General features: G+C 37.0%; 1 protein-coding gene across 1 annotated transcript; it reads left to right on the top strand.

Moving 5' to 3' along the window:
• Positions 1-6,320: 6,320 nt before the first annotated feature.
• On the top strand, positions 6,321-7,679 carry LOC137746917 (EG45-like domain containing protein). The gene is made up of 3 exons (XM_068486927.1): positions 6,321-6,447; positions 6,539-6,836; positions 7,673-7,679. The coding sequence occupies exons 1-3, from the start codon at positions 6,321-6,323 to the stop codon at positions 7,677-7,679; spliced, it is 432 nt and encodes a 143-aa protein (XP_068343028.1).
• Positions 7,680-14,869: the final 7,190 nt, after the last annotated feature.

Genomic DNA, 14,869 nt, shown 5'->3' with positions numbered 1-14,869 from the left:
TAGGCGCAAGAGCAAGTTCGGCCATTGGGTCTGGATTTTATAGGTTGAGCTTTTTGGGCTTGTTTTGGGTCCGTTTCTGGGCTTTGGATCTCGGTGGTGTGTTTCTTAGGGAAAATATTTGTTGATTATGCACATGAATTTTAGAGTGACGATGCATTAAAGATTAGATTATGATTTATCGTCACGTGCGTAATCGATTGATCGTAGCATTATTATTGTGAAAAACTTAAATTTCAAGCATGCGAGATACTAAAATGACGTTTCTATTATTAATTTAGCAAAGGAGTATAATCGATTGAGATGGAGTTTCGAAATACTTCTTGACAACTAACAATTTAACCTACTAATGCTATAGTTTGTAAAGAAAAAGGGTCCGATATTCATCCATTCATCTGTAGGAAGCGTTATCTCTGCCTCTCGAAATTGAAATTCGCACCAAACGCCTTCATCAAAGAAAACCAACATGGCGGACGGTCTCCGGAACGCAGCTGGCATCAGCAACAATAAGAAGAGACTCCTGTTTTCAAAATGTCCTCTCCCATCCGTAGACTGCGAAGAGTTACTGAATGGGAGAAGAGAGGGAGAGGGATTCAGGCATTGCAATCATGAGTTACCAATTGAGTGGTGCCCAGAAGGTCACATTGTGGGTTCTTGCAATGGCTTAATATGTCTGTACAGATCATATGTGGCTTAATATGGCTTAACATCGTGGGTTCTTGCAATCATGAGTTACCAATTGAGTGGTGCCCAGAAGGTTACAAATTCCTGAAGCGATTGTGCCAATATCAGCACCTGTACAGATCATATCTGCCTCGGAGGAAGGTTGAGTTTTGATGTGTGTGCCATAAAAGGAAGCACCTATGTAACATACGATCCAGAGGATGAGGTATGCACGGTTGTTTGGAGCATGCTCACAAAAAGTTATCTGTTGCTTCTTTGGAGCATGTTCACAAAGCGTATTCGCCCACGTGCATTTGAAGCATGATGCAGTTACGCAATCAGAGACCTTAGTTTCTCGGGCAACCGGCGTCTTTGACCACCAGACCTTTATTTGATGACTAAAATCATCCCAACCCTACATTGTGTCTGCAATAGCATGTACATTTAATAAGACAAAAGGTTGTGCAAGAGTTTGTTTTGGCCTTTTTCAATAAGGTTTTTATCACCAATGGTCTCTGAGATTGACCAAACTCATCATTTTGATTCCTCGATTTCAAAATCAATCAATGTCGTTCCTGACATTCACCACCGCACATCAATTTGGTCCTTCGTTTAGATTCCGTCAACTATATATGTTAGTTTGCATGTGGAACCCACAAATCCAATAAAATTGTGACACGTGGATTACACAAAATAATGGTTTTTATCACAAATGGTCATTGACATTGATCAAGCTCCTCATTTTGGTCCTTGAGTTTCAAAAATCAATAAATTTGGTTCCTGACTTTCACTACTACACATTAATTTAGTCATTCCGTTAAAATTTCGTAAATATTTTTTTGTTAGTGTGATAATATGGTCGCACTAGTCCAATCATATGCCGCCACATGAATTAATTATAAAAAAAAATTATTTTTTTAATATTTAAAACTAAAAGTACTAAAAGAAATTAAAAACAAAAATTAAAAGAAAAGAAAAAAAAGACATCATCGTCTTCATCTAGGTATGCTCAAAAAGACAAGGAACGCACTATGACACCACTAAAGATCTTGTCCTTTGTGAACTCACTTCTCATTCTCTCTAGTTGGTTATAATCCTATTGAATTTGGATTCGATTTTATCGAATTTAGATTGAATCCTATCTTCCAATCGAGATTGTGGGATGCGAGAGAAATGTCAGCGCCGAATACTCGTTAGTTGGTTCACTCTAAAAAAAATTAGTTTCTTATTGTTAATCCACTTGGTGCCATATGATTGGACTAGTGGGACCACATCAGCACACTAACAAAAAATATTGATGAAATTTTAATGGAATGACTTTATTGATGTGCGATTATGAAAGTCAGGGACCAAATTTATTGATTTTCGAAACTTAGGGACCAAAATGAGGAGTTTGATCAATGTTAGGGATCATTTGCGATAAAAACTCTTCTTTTGTGTAATCCACGTGTCACCATTTTATTGGATTTGTAAGTCCCACATGCAAACTAACAGAAATAGTTGACGGAATCTAAATGGAAGGATCAAATTGATGTGTGGTAGTGAATGTTAGGGACGACATTGATTGATTTTGAAAGTGAGGGATCAAAATGATGAGTTTGGTCAATCTCAAAGACCGTGATAAAAACCCTTTTCAATATCATATGTTTTCTACGTAAGTTTATTTTCTTCTCTTATTCAATAACAAATCGAAAATAAAAAAAGCCAAAAACCCCAAAAACCAAAACCTCCCAAAGTCGCTGACCTAGCCTTTGGCTTTGGGATTAGTGGCAGCCCTTTTTTATCTCTGTTTTTTTTTTCCTTCTCTTCTTCTCTATTCCTTTTCTATGTTTCCTTCTGAGCTATGTCTCAGATCTCTGAGCTTTTGGCTTAGTTTTCTCTCCTCTAAATGCCTACCCCTTTTTCCCCTCCCCACCGCACCCTTCTGTCCTTCCTCTCATTTCCTCCCCCATCTTTTCCAACACATAATCAAGAATTAGGTCTCAGAATGTTGACTCCATCTTGACTCAAGACCCTTCAGTCTTAGCCCACTGCCGATTCGGCTTGCCGAAAAAATTGGTCAAAGTATGGAATGATTCACGTGGAACAGTGGTGTCTTACACACCCCCTTTGCCCTCCCATTCCTCCTTTTACGTTTTGTGACTTTTCATAGGTGTGGTTGTGGATGTTGTGTTTCTTGGTGGATTGATTCAGCTCAATACTCTCAGAGCTAGTTTGTTGTTCGGGTGCTCTTTTCGGTTTGGGGCGTTGTTTTCCTTCACGGAGGACGTTGTGGCGGCGGTGGAGGCGTGCATTGCTACTTTTGCTTTAGGGTTCCGTTTCATTTGTTGTTTACTATTGCCTACAAGCCTAAAGTTTACATGGGCCTCCCGCTTTGTCTTGACTTGGGATGTTGCTCTCAATTTACGTGTCTGTCTACTTTCTTTTTTTTTGCTTTGTTTATGTTGGGTTTGTGTTTGGTTTGGACTTAAGTCCATCTATCACAATTTGTAATTCTTCCTTTCATTAATGAAGCCCCTTTTGTCCAAAAATAAAATAAAAAGTAAAGAATTTTTCTCAAGTTTTTGGTGTTCGAGAATTCTCCGTATGAATAACCGTTTGTGATCTCTTTACTCTATTACTTCCACAATGTCAATTACATACTTGATTCATTCACCGATGACAAACACCGCTTAAGAGAGTCACTCTATAATTTCTCACAAGGAGTGTATGTGAAAGCAAGTACAAGAAATAACGATTCCGTATGTTATTTTCTTTTTTGGATAGATTACCAAATTTGTTTAAAAATGAATTAGCTGGGGTGTTCTTTTCTTCAACCTTCCACTTTTTTCGTAGTTGTAGCATGTGTATCAAAGATAAGATAATCCAATATTTCATGGGTTGGTTTGCAGTTGGTACATCAGTTCTGGTCATCCCTCCAATTTTTCTTGCTTTGACTCTGGAGAGGTCCATAGATCTAGATATAGTCTCGCCCATGGATAGAGAAAAAGTACGCGCTCTAGCGCGCTACGGCTTATGCAGTTGATCGAATTAGATAGCCCTTCAGCATGTGTATTTTTTTATAAAAATAATGAGTCTATCTTCGTGCTACGACTTATGCAGTTGATCGAATCAGATAGCCCTTCAGCATGTGTTTTTTTATTTATAAAAATAATGAGTCTATCTTCGCATGGGTTGAACGATTATTATGATCAAATGTTTTGAAAATGGCAAGAGGGGGTGTATGATCCTTTATCTTGTGTCATTGGTGATGTAGGTTAGACATGAGAAATTAAAATTTCATTTTATTTCTATTCGATCGGGTGTTTCTATACGCTGGCTATAATAGGTTTTGACTCGACGGTCTTGATAATCAATTTGGTTGAGGTTATATGTATATATATATATATATATATATATATCAAACAAACCACAAATTTAACCACTATGGAGTGACCCGGTGGATAGGACGAATTTCAAGCCCGTATTTCACATGGTACGTTTTGAGTTCGATTTTAGGTGCGTGTGAATCACACGATGGTGGTTAAGGAGAGGCTGAAATGCCTCTATGATTTATGAGTATTCTTAGCTCCCGAAAAGGTAAACTACCGTAGTAAAGCCAAAAAAAAAATAAAAATAAAAACAAACCATAAATTCATATATATAGTCTTTATAATGTGAGTCGAAGACAATACATTCTTCAACTAAATGGAGACAACTACTAACTTCATAGAAAACTACTCTATAGTTGATGCTTTGGTCATTACTCTCCAAAATCCTGAAGCTCTCTAACTCTTGCTTATGATAAGATGGAGTAGAAGAATTTCATGTACAATATGTAACATATAAGACAATTTTTTTTCGAATACCTATATACATTTAGTCTCGACACATATTTAATCGTTGAAAATTGTAAATTTCAACCGTTTGTATCAATTTTCAGTAATCAAATATGGATTTGCATTAAGTACGTGCAACTAACTCAAGAAAAGTGTCATATCTTATATACTATCGTATTGGATCTTTGATTCCGGAGCAATTATTGGAATATGAATAGAAATGTCAATGAAATATACATGGGTCGTTTTATTTCTACATTTTATAAAAACATCCCATACTCAAAAAATATCTTCGAAAATTCCAACTTTGCCCCTCTTTTTTTCTGAAGACACCCCCACCCCCATAAAGAAGTCAACATCAAACAAGCCTGTCGACGGCCACCTATCTTTGAATACCTCTGTCATCGACATGGGCATGGCCAACAACTCCCATGTCGTTGGTAACAACCCAATGAACCCATCACCTCAACTCATCCAACTGGATAACCCTTCAGCCCCATCACCTCCTTCGCGAAAGTAGTCGGTCAACACCATCTTACCCGTCTCTGATGCTTAAATTTATCGTCCGACATCCTAACTTGCCCACCCCATCTCCAAATTTTCTATTGCCAAACTTCACCAACCATCCAAATTTCCAAATAGGTTGAAGAAGTACGTGCAAGTTGTTGGGGACTGGAGAGAGGGAGAGGGAGAGGGAGAGGGAGAGAGGGAGAGGGAGAGGGAGAGAGAGAGAGAGAGAGAGAGAGAGAGCGCTAGGATATGGTGTCATGGTGAGAGGTTGGTTTTTTGTCCTAGAATTCTGTGGTGGTTGGCTGTCGACATGTGGAATAGTAGGGGGTGTGGCTTTTTTTTTTGTGCTTCTAAATTTAGTTTAAGTAGGGGTAAAAGAGAAAGTTGATGCAAAAAATAGAAACGTAGAGTTTTTTCATAAGATCAGGATTCGGCTTCTCTGCCCTCTCAATTCCCATATATTTATATTTCCTCTTATTTTGTACTGTCACGATTAAGGCACGTCAATATTTTATATTAATTTTTTTATAGTGATAATAAGACAAAAAGTAATAGTGATATAAAATGTTTACGTGACTTAACCGTAATCTCACAAATAGAAAGGAATAAGAGTGTATTGGAATTGGAAGGGCACATAAAGCCAGGTCCATAAGATCATGGGGATGTTAATTACAAAAGTCAAATCCTAAAAATGTGTATCGGTACAGTATATTTATACATAGGTCGTACCAAGCTATCTCTCCATTACATCAGCTCACTGATTCAATTAAAAAAATCTGAAAATTGTACATATCAATGATTAACTTGATGACGTAAACGTGCAGTTTTAATATATCGTCTGCTAAATTAAGGTGGTAAACAAAAATGAATTCGAGAAGATATAACGTGTAAAATAAAATTCAAAAACACCTACCTTGCGGCTAAAGACGCGTGGTGAGTTGGCTATGTCGTATATAACACCTTTAAGACATATAGATAATTCAAGAATTTGTTCCCTAGCCGTCTGTTTAAAGAAATTTTTAATGTCACGGGAATACAAATTGTACATTATGTATTTTTATGTAAGTAGTAAAAAAATTATTTTTTACATTATTAACTTTTTGACGCACATATTTCATTATTTATATAATGACATGTGATGTATTATCCCGAAAAATCTCTCGTCTTTTTGAGTGTTTCTCAATTTTTTCAATTTATAATTTTAAAAAAAAAGTTAGATCAGCAAGTTGACTTTGAATAATGTACAATAAACTCTTCTTCTCCATCCATCTAATTCACGTCTCAAATTAAAGAGCTTATCCTCCAAATTCCAGACTTTGGTTTCTCCAAAAGATGTCCAGAACTCACAATCCACGCCAATGGCTTCTAGTCCTGCTCAATCTCCTCTTCCTCCTACAGCTTTTCGACACATCAAACGCCGACGTCGGCACTGCTGCCCAGTACCCTCCTCCATATTTACGTAAGTACACGCTCGAGCACATACACGTGTAAACGACTTTGTGAATACATATGTTCTGACACTTGACTGTAAATACATGTGTTTTATATAGCGACGGAATGTTTTGGAGGCGATTCGTCGCAGTTTCCCTCGAGTAATCTATTCGCAGCGGCCGGTGACGGAATATGGGACAATGGAGCGTCGTGTGGGAGGCAGTACTTGGTGAGATGCATAAGTGCAGAAGAAACGGGGACGTGTGTTCCGGACAAGACGATTCAAGTGAAGATTGTGGACTATGCCGGAAGTATTAACAAAGCATCGGTTTCCGGCACCACCATGGTCTTGTCCCAAACAGCCTTTGGATCTGTTGCTAATTCGACGGCTAGATCCATTAACATTGAGTTTCAACAGTTAGTCCATCCATTTCTCTTCACCTCAGTTCCTGTTTATATTCTGTTTTGTTTTGATAGCTAGAACATCTTAACTATTCCTCTTAATTTGCTATCTGGGACAACATTTAATTAAGGGTAAAGGAATTCGTTGCTTTGCTTAATTGTATGTATTTGATTATTTATGGCTCCATCCCCATGCAAATGTGGATTAGGCAAGTTATTTAGGGTAGTGTATCAACCTCTTGCACTTGAATTCGATCCCCTTCGTCTGGGTTTGAATGCTCTAATATATCTCCCTATTAGAAAAAAAGAAAAAAAAAAGAAAAGGAAATTGCCAAATTCCTACAGTGAATGCACTTAAAGAACCGCAGATTTTGACCACATTGTACACCTTTGTGTCTGCCTATGTATGTGAATATGCATAAAGAAGGGACGGGGCATCTGTCTCCCTTTTTTCTTTTTCTTTTTTGTTTTTTGAAGGGGAGAGAGAATAAGATGCAGCGGCACCTCACGAACTTCTTACTGATCATTTTTGAAATCGCAATTACTAAGATGATCATCTTCATTTAGCATGTCATTGATATCTTATAGTCATCATAAGTCTTTAAGATCACTATGTCGCGGATATTAATTTTAATCATCTCAACTATTAGGAAATTATTTCTGATTGTTTTAGCTAATTTCTCTTTGAAAGGGATATTATACATACATATACATATATATATATATATATATCTATAATATATATAACTCCATATATAGCCGGACAGAAGCTGTGTATATTTTCTCCATATGGAGGATGTAAGATTTGTGTTTCTATTTTTTAATGTTCTTGTTTTTGTTTTTCTATGCAGGGTATGATCAAGAGTGGGTTTGAATTTTCAATCATATTCTTCTGCAGGAGTGGAACGTGCAGCTGATGGCGGAGAAACTTCATGTGTTTTTGTATCGTATTTATATTTTGATAGGGCAGCGTTTTCACACATCTTTTTTTACTTTTCACGCATCTTTTATTAATTTATAAGGAAAAGTAATGAAAATTGTTTGAAAGGAAATAGTAAAATAAATAGTATCAGGATTGATTTTTTAGTGTAAAAATATGATTTTTCTTTAAATTGAACAGTACTGAGAGCTTTTCGTTAAAGTTCCCTTTAAATCATTTGATCTTCTTCAACTTATTCGATTTGCCGGTTAAAAATTGTGAAGAGCGTGTGAAAAATAAAAAAATTTGTGAAGATAGCACCACCCTTTTGATATGGGGAGAATCTAAAACCTTTTGAATTTTGTTTGGTCATCCGTAAATTGTAGATTTAAACAAATGGAAATTTGATTATTTTGTTAAACAGTGTGTACAAAAATATGTCATTTTCTGTTTTATTCTTCGTTATATATGTAGTACTTTTTATTACCCAGGAACTTTCCTTCTGCCTGCTGCTCTTTGGAAGCTACCATATCCTGTCGACTTGTCTATGTTTGGTGGTGTGAATTAAATAATTTTAGCATAACGTTGACATCTATTAACTAATATAGTTCGATTATTTTGGTTAATTAATTAAATTGGTTGAGATCATTAGGGTATATTTTTCTCCGATCCTTCTAGACATATTTTTCTTGTCGAAATTCTTCATGTACGTGTTTTACTAGTTTGCCACAAGAGTTGCGCCACATGTATTCCAAATCTGCAAAACTTGAATTTTGCTAATTAATTGCGCGTATCGATCTTTGATTTACTCCGTCATCTATCTACATCAATATTAATATTATCAAATACTTCAACGATATAATTATTGAGTGGTTCATATGGTTTTAACCATGAGAACCGGATTTCCTCTAGATCCTTTAAAATTGAACTCACTAATCAATAAATTCGGACTGTTAAAATTTGATCCAATAATTATAAACAGGAAGTTCTCTTAAAAGTTATAATAATTGTAACCATTAAATTAAATTTCAATAACTCAAATTCATTAATTAATGAGTTTAATTTTGATGTATCGAGAGAGGATCCGGTTCCTTAACCACGTAACCCTTAAAACAATTAGCAGTGCCCGGCGCCCGCAGCAGATTTTTTCACCACCGTCATTATGCATATGATATCATGTAGCCCCAGTGCAATTATGAATCCCAGCACTTTGAAACTATCCGCATGAAATGTTCAGTAGGTGTCTGTGTCAGCTGGACGTGTGTGTGGATGCTTGACTTGTATAGAATTTAGGTACGTGGAAACTAATGGCACATGCATGGGGTCGGGGGATGCACAGTAGAACTTCAAACGAGTCAAATAAGCCAGAGACTGGTAGTGATCAGATGACTCTAAAACATCAAATCTGGGGACCAGATCATAATGTAATATTCCAGCGTAGTCAACACGTTCACACGTTACTTTTTTTTGTATCCGATGGAATTTGGAGCTGATCATCGGCAGTTTGTGGTCTTTGTAACTCAATTATAAGGAGTCGTTTTATATACGATTAAATTTATATGAATAAGCACTATTGTTGCCACGATGTGGAATTTTTCAGGTCAACGGGTCGAGAATTCACTCCAACAACACCGATATTATCCTTACTTAACCATCTGTACAATCCTCAAGTGTGAAGTTTTATTACAAAAGGTATCGATGTTAGTTATAGTGAGGTAATTCTATATAAATGGGTATTTGCTCTTTTCTCTGTCTGATGTGGGACATAATGGGATTCCAACAATCCTCCGCACGTGAGACCTCATTTTATGGGTTACACGTGAAATTCCACACATTGACAATCACGTGGAGTCATGTCGGGACTCACCCAATCACGTGGCATCTTTGGCCTAAGTGAAGCCATATCGGGACTCACCAATCACGCGAGGCCAATGAAGACTCACCCAATCACGTGACAGTACGAGCATGTCTCCTGATTCTGATATCATCATAACTATGGCAGATTCAACCATAAGAACACAGAAAAGCTTAAAGTACGAAGCTATGGAAATCGCAGAGAAAGAGAGAGAGAGAGAGAGAGAGAGAGAGAGAGAGAGAGAGAGAGAAATAGGAACTTGCAAAAGAAGCTGATGTATATCCAAAACAAAATCATCAGCAATTACATTAGTATCCAGCTCTATTTATAGTAGCTATCAAAGCTTCTAACATCTATCAAACTTAATGACTAAGGAATCTAACAAATCTAACTACCTTAGCTGATGTATACAAAACATGAAATGACTCAAATATCCCATCATATATTTCCTCTGTTAATAGTTGACAGTGGCAGAGTTAGAAAATTTATTAAAAAAAATCAACCTAAATTAACAAAAATTAAGACAACCAAAACAAAATCATCTAATCACACAGAATCCTTAGGTTTGCCAAGTTGATTTCCCTATTCACGAATTGGGGTGCCATAATAATGCATCTTCATGCAGAGTGGTAAGTTTTACTAATATAAAAAATTTAGTTCAAGAAATGACCACAGCTATTACCATATTTAGCATCCATATTACCATTTTTATATCTTATGAGCTCTAGAAACATACAACAACACTCAAAATCTGCATATTTGTAAAAATTTTGTCAGCTTTTATTTCATTAAACGCCCAGTCGGTAACGGTCATACCTAGAGAATAAATATATACAAAATCAAATTTGAACATATACAAATATGCAATCTGTTAATTTGAGAAAGGTCTGTCCGAGCCTTTGTAAAAGAAATGGAAGAAATTGTGGCAAGAGATGGAAGAAATTGTGGCAAGAGATGGATTACATCACGAAGAAACTTATCAATTTCAATTCTCTTAAAATGGGAGTATGAGAAGAGAGACGTTTTCTTCATGTATAATCATCTTTTAATTCCCTCAAAATAGAAATAATTCTCCTTTACCTTGAGTTTGAGGAGAATTATCCATTCCAATTTGATCTTCTTGTCCGCCTACGCTTGTGTTTGCTTTAGATCAAGTTGATGTCTACAAATGAACTCCATAACTTGTCGAACTCCATTCAACGCTCTAATCGACGATAGGATCGTCGTCGTTCTAATGCCTCTGAATCGGTTCGGCCACAATCATAGGGCGCCGTTGCACGATCCGGCCACGATCATAGGGCACCGTTGCAAGAGGAAACGAATGAGAACCTGTGAAGGAGAATTTGGGTTTTTCCTTTGGCCCAACGATGTAATGTATTTGCTTGCAAGTCTATTTCATGCTTAAACTTTGGACATTGGACTCACATTTCTAAATCACTTATTTTTCATATGAGTAATGATTTATGACGAAATCTCATTTATTTAAATCTCAGCTGTTCATTTATAAAAAAATAATATGCGGAAGAGAAATTTTTTTTTTTCTTATACCAACAATAATAACGGGGATAATCATATACTTATCGAATGTTATTTGGTCATGTATCAAGACCTTTTGTATAAAAAAATTAGGGGCTACCTACCCTTTCTGTTTGATTTCAGGTTATGGTCTCATTTAAAACGTTCTAAATAACTACCTCGTACTCTAAAATTGGACATTCCTTAGGTCACAAGTTTTGAGTGATAAAGTCGCTGGTGCTAATTGTTGATGTAAACAAGCCACTTAGTATTACGGTCTAGTGGTATTCCTCTTCACTTGTAAGCGAGAGGCCTTAAGTTCGATTCTCGCCAAATGCGAATTTGAACCACATTATTGTTAGCCCATTGTGAGGTTTAACCCACCCCTTCCCCTTAGTGTAGATAATATCATTTGTTGATGTACACTAACTCATCATTTATGCGGCTCTAAATTCTCAAATCGACATTTTATTACAAAGTTAATCTTGAATTTTCTTGGTTAAAAATGTCGATTTGGAAGCTCAACAGATGACGTGAGAGTGAAAACCGCCTTCAATATTAATTCACATCATCACTTAAAACTAACGATCAAATAAATGTCCAATTTTCAAAATAGCATGCAGTTATTTCGAATGTTTTGAAAAATTAAGACCGATTTGAATTCGCCATAAAGTAACTATAAGAACTTCACCCAAAAAATCTACATCCATAATCTCTAGCATTTTCAATTAAACTTTATTTACCGCACCCGTACTTTTTCTTTTTCACTATGGAGTCCTAATTTTCAGTTGCAACGAAAGAAGTTGAATTTGTTATGATCCGTTACTTCTCCCGCCAACTTTCAGTTAAGAGCCGTCTTTATATTTACCAATTTACCCTTCGCTCAGCACCTCCTTCCTTATATATCTCACTGCAGAGAAGTGCGTCGACTGAAAACACAGAGACACATTCCGTCACCAAATCTTTCAAGAAATTAAGAGAGAGAAAATACAGTTAGAGAGAGAAGAAAGATCAAGAATTGAGAGAGAGGGAACCCAGAATCCTTCATCGTTCTTGAAGCCGAAAATACGAAGAAGATGGTGGTGAACGACGGAGAGAAGTCTCTGTGAGATTAATGCTGCTTGCATTGTGTAATCAACCATTTCAGTCGATCGAGTTTTGAGAAAGAAAATTTTCTGGGAAAAATGTCGGATTTCGGGAAAGGAAAAGCATCAGCTTCTGGGCAAGTTTCCGATTCCGTTGAAGGAAAGTATGATGATTATGTTCCTGAGTTGATTGATAACACTGAAGTTCAACAGGCAGAGCTTAAAGATATGGCGATTGGGGATCCTTCTTTGCTCGCTCCCTCTAACGAGAACGCTGCGCTTCCTCCTTCTGGGCAAGTTTCCGATTCCGTTGAAGGAAAGTATGAAGATTATGATCCTGAGTTGATTGATAACACTCAAGTTCAACAGGCAGAGCTTAAAGATATGGCGATTGGGGATCCTTCTTTGCTCACTCCCTCTAACAAGAAAGCTGCGCTTCTTCCTGCCGCCGCCATGACAGAACCCTATACGCAGCCGAGTGAAAGCGCCGCTGCGAATGTGGAGCCGGGGAAAAGAAAGATCGATGAGAAGGGCAAAGGGAAAGAAGTGGAGCCAAGTGAAAGCGCCACTGAGAATGTGGAGCCGGAGAAAAGAAAGATCGATGAGAAGGGCAAGGGGAAAGAAGTGGAGCCGAGTGAAAGTGCCGCCGAGAATGTGGAGCCGGGGAGAAGCAAGATCGATGGGAAGGGCAAGGAGAAAGAAGTCGAAGAAAAACAAGAAGATGGAGGAGGAGGAGAAGAAGAAGAAGAAGAAGAAGAAGAAGTAGAAGTGAAAGAAGAAGCTGCAGTTCGGAAGCCGAAACGAAAGAAACGGAAAGGGAGGAAGCAGAAGAAGAGGAGCGTTGCAGGCTTATTGCAAATTACGGAACAGACCGAACTTCGTCCGGAAGATCAAGATTAGTAATTCTGATATACAAGAAAAAAGGTATCGGTATTCAGCAAGACAATTCTTACAGTCAATCAATCATGCTCTGTTTCTGAAAGAAATGTTATGTGCTGATCAATAGGAGTAGGTAGATTTGAGTTCCGGCGGTGAAAGTCTATCGAAAAATTGTTCAGTCTGTCGAAAAATTGTTCAGTTTTTAGGGTTTTTCGTAACTAGATTCTATGTTTGATGTGGGTTGAAATATCTGCAAATGCTAGTGTGATGAAGAACATCAAGTAGATTTGAATTTCAGTGGCAATGTCTATCGGAAATTGCAATTTCGTTTCTCAGATTTCGACTAGTTTCCTTGTTTGATCAATGTGGCTTCTAATCTGCGAAAAAAATTCATTTCGTTTCGCTTTCGACTTTCTATGTTTGTTATGATTAAATCATCATCGTCATTCATGTGAATCGAGTACTGGTTCCTCCTATCATTTCGGCTGAAGGTTATGAAATGCTTGTGTTACCCCACCCTGCTAAGCATTACAATGTGCAGCGATGGATTGCTTGCACATCCCCAAAATGTATTGGAAATGAATATATTACGATAAGAATTCCAAGCATTTACTAAGTTTTTTTGTGATTGTATCATTTCGTTGACACGTCGCATACATCTCTCAAAATTTGGCCACGTGCAATGAAAATGACGGAAATAGCAGAAAATTGTGATCGAATTGACGGTTGAGAGTATATTGGCATAAATTTAAAATTCAGGGAGCTCAAAATTAATTGAAAGTTCGGAAGACAAAGTATTATGAAGTCCAAAGTTCATAGGGCATTATTAAAACTTTTCTCCCAACTGTTTTTAGTTTTAGGGGCATTACTAAACTCAAAGGTGCCCTTCAATTCCCTGTTCAATGTGTTCATAGCTAGGATTGCTTGTGAGTTAAGATCTTTGCACCCTTCTTTTATACAGTATTTCCTTTTTGATGCGAGCTATTAAAGGAGGGTTGAATCAAATATAAGACCAAGACCTCGACAGGTTACTCTCGTAAGTCTATTGAAAAATATAAAGTTACAGATCAAATACTCTACCGAATTATTACAACTTATACTGATTGATCGACTATTAGTTGCAACGAGACCTTTTTGTGTGAAAATCTACCTTCATAGGTTGTAGCATTTTCAACAAAACTTGATATTCACTGCGTCTGTACTTTTTTTTTTAATTGAGCGGTCAAGTAGGGGTCGTAGTTCTAAGCTATTTACTTCTCGACGATGAAGCGTATCTATAATTCGAAAAGACATGAGAAACATGTTAAATTTCATTTACAATGTTTTATCGAAAGCCAGAGAACTAACTATCGAGACTTTGGAATATCGAGACGCAATAAAATGAGACCCAAAATATTTAGCCGAACAAATAGAGAGCTACGTCATCAGGCGCAAAGAAAGAAACCAAGATAAAACCGAGCCGTTAAGAGTTTGTTATGATCTGTTATTTCTCCAGCCAATTTTCAGTTCGGGACTCATCTTCATATTTACCAATTTACCCTTCACTCTTCACCTCCCTCCCTTATATCTCACAACGGAAAAGTGCTTACTGAAACCACATACACATTCAATCATCATATCTTTCAAGAAATTAAGAGAGAGAGAGAGAGAGAGAGAGAGAGAGAGAGAGAGAACGAAGAAGTAGACGAAGATGGTGGTGAAAGACAGAGAGAAGTCTCTGTGAGCTTAATGCTTCTTGCATTGCGTAATCAACCATTTCAGTCGATCGATTTGAGAAAGAAAATTTTCTGGGAAA

The sequence above is a fragment of the Pyrus communis genome, chromosome 10 (assembly GCF_963583255.1).
Source record: "Pyrus communis chromosome 10, drPyrComm1.1, whole genome shotgun sequence".
Classification (NCBI taxonomy): Eukaryota; Viridiplantae; Streptophyta; class Magnoliopsida; order Rosales; family Rosaceae; genus Pyrus; species Pyrus communis.
The sequence above is the reverse complement of the archived record's forward strand: the minus strand, read 5'-3'. Positions and strand labels throughout refer to the sequence as shown.

Excerpts from the sequence above, each read along its gene's own strand:
- LOC137746917 (XM_068486927.1), top strand. The coding sequence starts at position 6,321 with ATGTCCAGAACTCACAATCCACGCCAATGGCTTCTAGTCCTGCTCAAT. Across the intron at positions 6,448-6,538 it reads GTACCCTCCTCCATATTTAC|CGACGGAATGTTTTGGAGGC; the intron begins GTAAGTACACGC and ends TGTTTTATATAG.